Source organism: Lottia gigantea (assembly GCF_000327385.1).
Source record: "Lottia gigantea unplaced genomic scaffold LOTGIsca_253, whole genome shotgun sequence".
NCBI lineage: Eukaryota > Metazoa > Mollusca > Gastropoda > Lottiidae > Lottia > Lottia gigantea.
This window is the reverse complement of record NW_008708767.1, coordinates 97,099-110,160: the sequence shown is the minus strand read 5'-3', so window position 1 is coordinate 110,160 and position 13,062 is coordinate 97,099. Positions and strand designations below refer to the sequence as shown.

At 30.0% G+C, this 13,062-nt stretch overlaps 1 protein-coding gene across 1 annotated transcript; it reads left to right on the top strand.

The window, feature by feature from the left end:
* Window positions 1–5,142: 5,142 nt before the first annotated feature.
* Window positions 5,143–12,656, top strand: LOTGIDRAFT_144742 (hypothetical protein; the record flags this gene model as incomplete). Its single annotated transcript, XM_009055841.1, has 9 exons — window positions 5,143–5,880; window positions 6,129–6,170; window positions 6,473–6,625; window positions 7,386–7,502; window positions 8,767–8,943; window positions 9,242–9,338; window positions 9,836–10,103; window positions 10,477–10,605; window positions 12,584–12,656. Coding segments are annotated over 9 exons (1,794 nt in total), but the record flags the coding sequence as incomplete, so codon positions are not given.
* Between the last annotated feature and the right edge of the window lie 406 nt (window positions 12,657–13,062).

Below are 13,062 nucleotides of genomic sequence, written 5' to 3'. Positions count from 1 at the left end.
TATCAGTGACAGGTATCTATGGTTACTGATTTCAATTCATAACAGCCAGGAGTCTTTTTTTCTATAATAATTTTTTAGATTTATTTAAGTTGTGATATGAAAACAAACTCAAAATGGTGGCTGTGGGTTCGGATCTCAATTGGCAGTTTTAAGTCATTTTCTCGCTGTTAAGCCCATCTTTAATATCATATTTTCTATTCCTTGAAATTCCACGCAATCTTATTAATGGTAATGTTTCGAACACAAATTACTATGTCAGTCTATTGTTTGCCAGAACTATGTCCAAATAGTAAAATAAACAAACTGGTTGTGTGAGACTCAAATTCAATAAAACCAAAGCGTAAAAAAATATTAAAAATGATAATAACATGTGAACTGATAGTCCCAAAATAGTATTTAATACAAATAAGGGTCAAAATGATCTCCTAATGACTCTAAAGCTAGAGCCCACTATCCAGCCTTCTGAAATCATTTTACAGACTTGAACAAATTCAGACAATCCATCTTTAAAAATCCGGATTTACTTTGTAAAATGAAAGTTAAAGAGATAAACAGATATCCCATAGAGAGATTCAATTATAACCAGAAAAGTCTGTAATTAAAACACTGTTAGTGGTTCATATCAATTAGTTTTAACAATAACATAAAACTTGTCAGTTATCTTACAATAAAAACAGAAAACATCAAATTCTAATTAGTTCTTTGGAGGTTTTTTACCACTCTGAAGTAATATTAATGTCAACAGTAAGGAAAGAAAACAACTACTATCATCCTATATATAGGATAAACCCAAATTTGTCATACAAAGCTATAATTATCATGACATTACAAAACAGCCATATGGCATGTTTTCTCTTCTTCTTAACTCTATTAATTTATCCACTATTTCATAAGTTTTATTTATGTGATCACCTGATATTCAGTTTACAGTGCACATTTCCACAACTTTTAGTCCTCAACTACAAAATAAAAAGTGGTCTATAAAAAATTATATTTCAAAAAACTGAACTGAAGGATCAAAATAGAAAATCTAAAATATCAAAATGTTATCTAAATCACTTCTATAACATTATCAATCTTCCTGCCAAAAATCTGTTAAAATATCTAGGGCAGCCATAAATATACAACACATAAAAACTAGAAGATAAATTTATAAATCTAAATTAAATTTAACAGGCATTAGTTTGAAACAATATCAAAATTGAGATAACATTTTGTGATAAAACAGTAAACACCATCATCACTTTTAAATCACAACATCTACATGCTCTGCAGGTGAAAATAAGTTAAAAGGCCATGCTTCCCCATTTCCAAGTTTGATTTGAGTCTTGAATATGTATTGTCGTCAGAAGTACTAGAACTGCACAAAAATAGCATTATACCTTCAAGAATATCTCAAACTGCACTGAAGGTTCAAATTCAGTAAAACTGATGGATATCCTGTCCCTTTAATACAATTTAAACTCTTTGTGGGAACATTTGAAATTGTTCCATGTCAACAGGATGGTGTTAAAGACATAGAACAATCAGACAATAACTGCAAGACAAGTAACAGGGAAGAAAGTGAATAATACAAATATCATAAAGTGAACATAAAACATTTACTACAATATTGGAAATAATCAGCTGGTTATCCAAACTATAAAACAAATCTGTCCCTTCAGTTTAAGCTGGTGTCTGACTGACACTAAAAATATTAAAGAGATTCAAAAGTGGTTTGCTATATTTTATATGGGTATTTGATTATTATTTTGTATCTTATTTACACACCTGAGAGAGATCATAAAGATTTAATAAAGATCATATGAATAAATGATCTACTGAAAGAGTAGGGTGATCAGTTTGGCAGACAAAATAACTTTAATAACATTTTCAATGAGAAACAGCCTAGCTGATATTTTGTAACCCACTGAGATCTGAAAAAACAAAGTGACATAAGCACAACAAATATTACTTTCAAGAATTTCAAGAATCTTACCCTTTCCACAGGCCATCTTTGAAAGCAAAGTAAAATTAAATATTAAAAAATGATTTATTTGCATTAATTGAAATTTCAATTCTAGGAAAATGATTCTGTAAACATTGTGCTCAGCCCCCAGTACATGTATTTTGTTATCACCTAACTTAGTCTACCAGTACTTGTTACTCTTGTTTATTTATTTTGAAAGTCATTTTGACAGATACTGTTAGAGAATGATACATAATATTTGTCAAGGTAAGCCATCATCAAACATAAAATTCCAAGAGAATTTTGACATTTAGTCTTAAAACTTATTACTTCAAAGACTCAAACACCCTTGTCAATACAAAAGACTGTATGTCAGATGTCCACTTTTATTAGTCACTGCCTTGAAAGTTTGAAGTTCAAAGCGCAAAAAGAAATTATTCTACTCTTCATATCAGACAGAGTTACAAGTTAAAGATAGCTTTCCACATTTTTTTTCAAGTAAATTATTTAATAATTTTGTTTATAATTAATTATTCATGCACAAAATCTAAATGTATGCTCCAGCAATAAACCATCATACCATCATACAAGTTCAAATAATATTGTTAATTTAATTATGTTTTTTATATTAATATCAATAGAGGTACCCGTAATAATCTTTTATTTTATTGACTCCATTGAGATAGTCTGATTTTCAAAAAAAAAAACTCTGCTTTTAGACTACAGGTAAATATAAATATTCAAAATTTATATCAAATTCATCCGTGACTTGCAGGCTACCACTTTAACATAGAAATTAAGTGTAAAATCTTCTTTTGTTTACTTAAAGTAACAATAAATATAAAATACAGCATTCAACTACTCAAACATAGTAGAGCTCCCATAAGTCAAAATAGGATAGGTCGTAACGTTCTGCCATTCTGTGTCAACAGGGTGCAGACAAATTATAAATAAGTACGGTATAAAATTTAAACATCCAACCTAAATTGATCAGAATGCAAATCTTAACAATGAAGAAAATCCATCCTAGTTATTGTTAAACGTGTACCGGTAGATGTTGATTCATGGCATTGAATCTATAATCTTAAAAGCTTGAGTCTAGAATATGTAAATTGTCTTTAGAAATACGGTACTAGAAATGTACGAAAATCGAATAACTTCTATAATATTTAACTTTAATTGTATTTCTATGCCTTTTCTTTAAGCTTGTATGACAAGACGAATCGTCATTTTTCAAAGTTTCAGTTTTTCAACAACAGTACTGGGTATTCTGACAAAAATGTCTAAGTTAAGCTTATCAGAGATGTGTGAGATTTCGGGCTTCCCCAAATGAAGGGATAAGCTAACTCTAGAAAATTTTCAGAATGTGAGAAGGTGCCCAAGAGAAGTGTGGCAATAAGGAAAACTGATATTCTAAAATATTCCTGTGAGAATGGCATTTGACCTCAGCACTATGATGCAGAATATATGATATATAATATAGAATATGGATAAAATAATATAATTGCGATACCAGGTCTGGCTTTAAATACAATAGACCTATATTCTTTTCCCTGTCACAATTCCCTGTCCACCAGTCCTACCTAAAGCCTAAATCTATGCCTAACCCAGGCCTTTTAATGGGCCAGAGTAGGCTATCAACGAATATAGGCTTTAATTGATATATCTGTCATTTGTTGAACTGTCAATGTCACAATACTGCTGATTGATGTATAACATTAACAATATAAGTTTCACAACAATTGAAGACATCCTAAGTTTCATGAAATTGAGACATATGGCAAAGACCAAATGTCTGATAACAATAACTCACGATCAGCCTTAAGGACCTAATGATATCAGAAAGCTTTCAAGACTGACTTACCTAGCTTTTCGTGCAGCTTTTTAGATCATCTTGAAACTTAAATCCTACCATTTTCCTTGACCAATAATAACTTCCTCAAAAGAAAATTAAATGAAGACAGGTAACTCCAATTAATACATCATCATAAGCATCAGACCACTTTTATTTTGGTCATCGTTTATTTTGGTGGCTCTTTGGTCAAAGGGGAATAATCATGTATCATTTGTTGTCTGAGTCTAAAATTTGCTCTTTAATGTAGAAAACCATTTTTAATCCTAACCGGAAATAACATGTGGGGTTTGTAAACAAACGAGGCCTACTTTTTACGACTGATGAAATGAATTGTCAATAAATGTATCATTTGTAAGTAAAGTAAGGTAGTTTATAATATAATTATATATTTGCATGGTCTCTTGGTAAATTGGTCATCAATTTGGTCTCAGGTCAATTGGTCACAACTTCACAAGATAAATTGGGCATGGTAATGACAATGTAAAAAAATATGAAATGGTCAAAAAATAAATTGAACACAGCAAGGCAAAATTGTTCACAAAATGGGCACATATTAACCCCCATTTCATAACTAGCTGCTCTGATAAGGATTTTGTGTCTGAAACACTTGTTTCAGCATATTATTAATAAATGGGGCGTGCTAATAAATGTGCAGGCGATCTGAGGCCAGGCCATATTTTAATTCTTATGCGAATAATTCCTGTAAGCAGGCATATTTCATGCATGACATTATAATTCCAAAGCTGTTGGTGAATAAAAGATATCTATCATATTTTGTTTTAGATAGTAAATTTCTGAACAATAATTAATATGGAAGTCACACAGAAAGCTGAGGAAATGAAGAGTAATGATAAAGAATTAAGTCAAAAGGAAATTAAATATAGACCTGGTACAGCTAAGATTAAACAAGAGTAAGACTTGTAAATTACCATGGTGCTAAAGATCTGGTCCAAAAAGTACTGAAACTGTTCACATCGCTTTATATCTAAATCGTATGACAAATGACAAATTACTAGAGCAGCCCTACATGTACAAACAATACTCTCTCATTAGAGTTTACGCCCACATACCTGTGTCTGTGCTTTCATAACATTACTAAACCGCAATGTTAGCCTACAACCTAATTTCCTACATGTACTCAGGTAATAGACTGTCATTGCCACCTATTTCATTGTGTATTACATAATTTACCTTGTTTTTTATTTTCCATTTTATAATTGTCTGATTTTGATTGACTTATTCCTTATCTAAGGTTAATAAAAATGTTCCACATAGTGGCAATGATCTGTCTGGACAGATGTTACACTAAAATTGTTTTAAAATTATTGTCAACTAATTATTTTCTAGATATCTAGTTCTTGACCACAAACCACAGATAGACAAAGAGTACCTGTCAGAGGCAGTCAAAAATAAAATAGAAAACACAGAAGCTAATGTTGTACCAGACAACTCTCAAAATACCTCCAATGACGGACAGGAACCGCCTGCCAAGAAAATTCGGTTGAAAGGTAGAAACAAACATAGACCAATTGAGAAACGACCTGATGATGCTGATAAACTATGTCCAGCCATACGACAAGAAAGAGAGTGCTCATTCGCAGGAAAATGTAAATTCTCTCATGATCTCAAAGCATTCTTTGAGTCCAAGCCTGCAGATCTTGGATCTTCTTGTTACCTGTATGAAACATTTGGAAAATGTCCTTATGGCTTGACATGTCGTTATGGTGCTAAACATATAGATCAAAATTATAAAAGCATTGTTAATAAAGAACTTTGGGAAAAGAATTCTCATCAGTTAGAAAATTTAAATTATTTATCGAAGGATGTTCAAAAACTGTTATGGAAAAAGAAATATGATTTTAACAAAGCGAACACCATCCACAAGCAAGTTGTAGATATTTTGGAGAAAAGGAAAAAGGTGAAAGAAAGTAAGAGGAATTCAAATTCTAGTAAAAATTCTGAAGACTCTAAAGAAGATGAGACTTCATCAGATATAGTGACAGATGAAGCTGTTCCAACTCTTGGATGTGTTTCTGATGAAGATTTCATCAAACTTAGACCAAAAGAAGTGAAACTGGTATGGACTTATACTTATACTATTATACATATAACATATTAATATACAGAATGATAAAGAAATAATCAAAAACAAAATAGATGAAAGGCAAAATGAATGAATATATGAATGCATGACAATTTTGTAAGCAGTGAGTGCCTATTGATGTGTGAGAGAATTTTCACTAAGTAATGGAAGTAATAGTCTTAATGAAGTTCTGTTTCATGTGTTGATTGTAAAACCTTTTTTTTTTTTTTAACTATTTTCAGATAGATTTTTCTAATAAATTGTATTTGGCACCACTGACAACAGTAAGTAAGGTTTATACCAATACTGTTAAATACCAGTACATGTTCAAATACATTCATTTTACATCCTTCCATCTTTTTTTTACCTCATGATGACCTACAATGTCTTCATTATGTGATACCTTTTGATAACTTCAGTATCCATATTTGGTATGGAAATTTAACACAAATAGGAGTAATGGGAACTATAGAGGTCTGATAAAATTATGCAAATAGCAGCCAAAATTGGCCTGATACACATAAAAAAAAGCTAGCAAACCTCTTTACAACATCTTCAACTGTATGTAGAATATTTTATATGTTAGGTGGGTAATTTACCATTCAGAAGAATCTGTAAAGAATATGGAGTTGATATTACTTGTGGAGAAATGGCATTATCTACCAATCTGTTACAAGGACAACAATCTGAGTGGGCCTTATTACGTCGTCATCCATCTGAGGATATATTTGGAGTACAGGTATGTTTAGCTCTAATATCATTAGTTGATAGAAAGAAATCTTTCCTTTCAACCAGGTGGTCCTTCGTCAAACCTCTTGGCATTGATCTTTCCAGGATAATGAAATTAGTCTATCAATTTACTGCTGGGTCAAGTTTTGTAGTGTCTATCAGTTTCTCGTAAATGCATCAGAGGCTACAGTTTTAAGCAGAACACGCAAGTGTGGGCGTATATTGTGGTTGCCCCTGTCGGTCCGTCTGTCCGTCCATCTGTTTGTCCGTTCACATTTACCTCGTGCTTACTCTACAGGCTACAATTCTCTATAGATTCTGTTGATCTTTTGTATGTGTGTCAATATCATTATGAAAATGTGCACTATTGAATTTGGTGATGATCCAATGATTTTCTTCAGAGATATCACATAAAACTCTGATTTCGCGTTGGTGCGTCCGTTCACATTTACCTTGTGCTCACTCTACAAGCTACAATTCTCTATAGATTCTTTTGATCTTTTGTATGTGTGTTAATATCATTATGAAGATGTGCACTATTGAATTTGGTGAGGATCCGATGATTTTCTTTAGAGATATTGCATAAAACTCTGATATCGTGTTTTGTCATTTTTCATGCTAACCCTACAGGCTACGATATAGAGTTTGGTTTACAGTTCACATTTAGCTCTTTATCAAGGTGCTGGTGGGCATAGTCGCTTGCGAGACTTGCCGCAAGCCTTTGTTGATGAATATCATCAAATACACTACAACTTTTTATATTTTTGTAGATATGTGGGGGATTTCCTGATACTATGACAAGATGTGCTCAGTTATTACAAGAACAGACAACTGTAGATTTTATAGATATTAACTGTGGTTGTCCTATTGATATGATCTATAAAAAGGTAGGATTGTAGATTTTATAGATATTAACTGTGGTTGTCCTATTGATATGATCTATAAAGAAAAAGGACTGTAGATTTTATAGATATTAACTGTGGTTGTCCTATTGATATGATCTATAAAAAGGTAGGATTGTAGACTTTATAGATATTAACTGTGGTTGTCCTATTGATATAATCTATAAAAAGGTAGGATTGCAGATTTTATAGATATTAACTGTGGTTGTCCTATTGATATAATCTATAAAAAGGTAGGATTGTAGACTTTATAGATATTAACTGTGGTTGTCCTATTGATATAATCTGTAAAAAGGTAGGATTGTAGATTTTATAGATATTAACTGTGGTTGTCCTATTGATATGATCTATAAAAAGGTAGGATTGTAGATTTTATAGACATTAACTGTGGTTGTCCTATTGGTATGATCTATAAAAAGGTAGGATTGTAGATTTTATAGATATTAACTGTGGTTGTCCTATTGATATAATCTATAAAAAGGTAAGATTGTAGATTTTATAAATATTAACTGATGTTGTCCTATTGATATGATCTATAAAAAGGTAGGATTGTAGACTTTATAGATATTAACTGTGGTTGTCCTATTGATATGATCTATTAAAAGGTAGGATTGAAGATTTTATAGATATTAACTGTGGTTGTCCTATTGATATAATCTATAAAAAGGTAGGATTGTAGATTTTATAGATATTAACTGTGGTTGTCCTATTGATATGATCTATAAAGAAAAAGGACTGTAGATTTTATAGATATTAACTGTGGTTGTCCTATTGATATGATCTATAAAAAGGTAGGATTGTAGACTTTATAGATATTAACTGTGGTTGTCCTATTGATATGATCTATTAAAAGGTAGGATTGTAGATTTTATAGATATTAACTGTGGTTGTCCTATTGATATGATCTATAAAAAGGTAGGATTGTAGATTTTATAGATATTAACTGTGGTTGTCCTATTGATATAATCTATAAAAAGGTAGGATTGTAGATTTTATAGATATTAACTGTGGTTGTCCTATTGATATGATCTATTAAAAGGATTAAAAGGACTGTAGATTTTATAGATTAACTGTGGTTGATTTACATTTCCCAAAAATTCGGTAGCTATTCAAAATGTTCCAGTTTTGGACTTTAGATTGATCTTCCTAACAACCTAAGTTCCTTGAGATTATAGATAGTTGCCATATGTTCTGAATTTGGGAGAAAAGTGTATATCATTGATATCTAAGGTATTTTTCTTATTTTCAGGGTGAAGGATGTGCACTGATGTCTAGAAATTATAAGTTTGAACAGATTATTAGAAGTATGGTGTCAGTATTAAATATACCATTAACTGTTAAAATGAGAACTGGTGTTTGGTCCTACAAAAATATAGCTCATGAGCTAACACCCAAATTACGAGATTGGGGTGTTTCCATGGTTACGGTAAGTATTGCAGTTTGTTGATATTTTGATGATAAGCCTTAACATCTGGCATAGTTACTTTATGTAACTTAAAGTTATATTTCCTGTTCGGTAGTTTTGCTGGCTTCAAGATCCATTTCCATAAAAAGGTATCTTAAAGGGTTTGCAAAGACTTTAATTTTTATGTGTATTGATGACACCGATATCACCGATTTCTACCGATTTTAAGTTAGCTGTCCCAGGTTGCAATCCCTTTAATGGGTTGTATGTCATTAACACATAGCATAGCATGAGTTCCTATTGGTACTTATTATTTTAGTTACATGGTAGATCTAGAGAACAGCGCTACACACGCCTGGCAGCATGGGATTATATAGAAACATGTTGTAATGGAGCTAAACCAATGCCCTTCTTTGGTAAGTTTTATTATTGGCTATGAACTACTAATTGTACTATTAATTTGCATGTACAGTGCATAGTTTCTTAAAACTTATAGAGTTTGCTAAACTGAAGATGCTGATTATTTTAGAAATTGTTCACTAGAGAGTTCCCAGTCAACATTCTGCCATTAAATTTGTGATTGATTGCTGATGGTGGTAGGTGCTAATATGGAAGACCATACCCCACATGTCAAAGTCTTTTCCTATCAAAATAAGTGGAAACCATAAGTTTATTCACAGCAGAACAGTTATGAATCAAATTTGTTCCTAAATTTCAGTGTCAAAAAGTATTTAAGAATTTATTTATTTTTATATGCAGACATAGTTACCTATGACTGGATGTCTGTCTTTCTATAATGTATGTTACTTTGCTTAACCAGCTGTCTGTCAAAAATATCATTGTGACTGATAATTTTATTACAAGATGTTTGTAAAGTATGTCTGTGATATCTGTATCTCCTGTATTTGTGTAGGAAATGGAGATGTGTTATCATATGAAGATTATAATAACTATAAGAAACGATCAGGAGTAGATGGTATCATGATAGCTAGGGGGGCTTTAATAAAACCCTGGATATTTAAAGAAATCAAAGATGAACAGCACTGGGATATCTCAGCTTCTGAAAGATTGGAAATGTTACAGAGATTCTGTAACTATGGTTTAAGTCATTGGGGTTCTGATCAACAAGGTGTGGATACTGTTAGAAGATTTCTTTTAGAATGGTTATCATTCTTACATAGGTATGTTACCATCAATTTTCTGTACAACTTTATTAATAAACAAGTAGCTTCACTGTTATTAGAAAAGGTTAACAGTATGTCATATTTCCATTCTGAAAAGTGATCCAGCTATCTAAAACAGTAGCAAGTTTGAACACTATCTGTTTTTTAACAGAGGAATTCCTCAATCTTTAGCCATTTGATTTGTTATTGTCAACATGCAGTGGATTTGAATGCCCAAAAATTCTTATACCATTGCCAGTGCTTCTTTCATTCCCTTTTCCAACTTTGAACACATATTATCTGTATCTGTAACCGATATTAATAAAGTTGTTTATATCAGAATTTAAAATGAATAACTGATCAATAACTTATAAAATTTAATTTGATTTAGATACATACCAGTTGGAATATTAGAACACCCACCACAGAAGATCAATGAAAGACCACCATATTATAAAGGTAGAAATGAACTGGAGACATTATTATCAAGTGCTAACTGTGGGGACTGGGTCAAAATAAGGTAACTAAAGAAATAATATTATTTGAATGATAATGGAATAATAATGATAATGATAACCAACTCAAAATGGAAAGATTTAAATCTATTTTTTTTTAAATATAACTATGTAAGTGCTTCAACAACACAACCAATATGAGAATATTATAATAGTATCTTTATAACAACCAATATGAAAGTATTTTTATAACAACCAATATGAAAGTATTTTTATAACAACCAATATGACAGTATGACTATAACAACCAATATGACAGTATGACTATAACAACTAATATGACAGTATGACTATAACAACTAATATGACAGTATTTTTATAACAAGCAATATGAAAGTATTTTTATAACAACCAATATGACAGTATGACTATAACAACTAATATGACAGTATGACTATTACAACTAATATGACAGTATTTTTATAACAAGCAATATGAAAGTATTTTTATAACAACCAATATGACAGTATGACTATAACAACCAATATGACAGTATGACTATAACAACTAATATGACAGTATGACTATAACAAGCAATATGAAAGCATTTTTATCACCGCCAATATGAATGTATTTTTATAACAACCAATATGACAGTATGACTATAACAACTAATATGACAGTATTTTTATAACAACCAATATGAAAGCATTTTTATAACAACCAATATGAAAGTATTTTTATAACAACCAATATGAAAGTATTTTTATAACAACCAATATGAAAGTATTTTTATAACAACTTTTTATAACAACCAATATGAAAGTATTTTTATCACCACCACTATGAAAGTATTTTTATCACCACCAATATGAAAGTATTTTTATAACAACCAATATAAAAATATTTTTTATAACGACCAATATGACAGTATGACTATAACAACTAATATGACAGTATGTCTAATAAAACCAAAATGAAAGTATTTCTGTAACAACCAATATGAAAATATAATTTATAACAACCAATATGAAAGTATTTTTATAACAACCAATATGGAAATATTTTAACAACTAATATGAAAGTATGTCTAATAAAATCAAAATGAAAGTATTTCTGTAACAACCAATATGAAAATATTTTTTATAACAACCAATATGAAAGTATGACTATAACAACTAATATGACAGTATGTCTAATAAAACCAAAATGAAAGTATTTCTGTAACAACCAATATGAAAATATAATTTATAACGACCAATATGAAAGTATTTTTATAACAACCAATATGGAAGTATTTTAACAACTAATATGAAAGTATGTCTAATAAAATCAAAATGAAAGTATTTTTATAACAACCAATATGAAAATATTTTTTATAACAACCAATATGACAGTATGACTATAACAACTAATATGACAGTATGTCTAATAAAATCAAAATGAAAGTATTTCTGTAACAACCAATATGAAAATATTTTTTATAACGACCAATATGAAAGTATTTTTATAACAACCAATATGAAAGTATTTTTATAACAACCAATATGAAAAAATGTCTTTAACAACCAATATGAAAGTAATTTTATAACAACCAATATGGAAGTATTTTAACAACTAATATGAAAGTATGTCTAATAAAACCAAAATGAAAGTATTTCTTTAACGACCAATATGAAAGTATGTCATTAACGCAACCAATATTAACATATTCTGAAAGAATTTCCAATAGACAACCAATATGAAAATATTTCTATGAACAACCAATATGAAAATATTTCTATGAACAACCAATATGAAAATATTTTTATAACAACCAATATGAAATTATTCTGAAAGTTTTCAATTATTCAATACATATGAAAGTATCCAATATCAAAATATACTGAAAGTATTTAAATATGAAAGTGTTTCTATAACACAACCAATATCAAAATAGACTGACAGTATTTAAATATGAAAGTGTTTCTATAACACAACCAATATCAAAATATACTGAAAGTATTTTTATAACAACTTTAATGAGTATATTTTTATTTTCAGTGAGATGTTATTAGGTCCTGTAAAACCAGATTTTAAATTTCTACCAAAACATAAAGCTAATGCATACCAGTAACACAACTGAAGATATTAAGGCAAAGTAGTTAACTGACTATGTGCATCATCTGTATCTATTGTTAGTTTTAAAACACAGTTGATAAAACTTCTTTTGAACGGTTTGATACATGAATTGTATGTCATTTTAAAATTGATTGCAAATATGAGTGTAAATTTCTGCTAAAATAAAATTTTATATATATACAGTGTTTCTATTTATTCATATACTAAACTCAAGACAGTTAAACACAGTAATTTGAACACTCTTTTTATGCACTGCATCAGTTTTTTTTTAAATATTAGACATAATGTAATCTTTAAAGCATATTTGAAACCTGAAAAGAAAACCTTAAAAGAGTGAATATAAATGAATATGTGCCTACTTGATGATGTGCCTAAACAATGTGATGCCTAAATGAAACTTG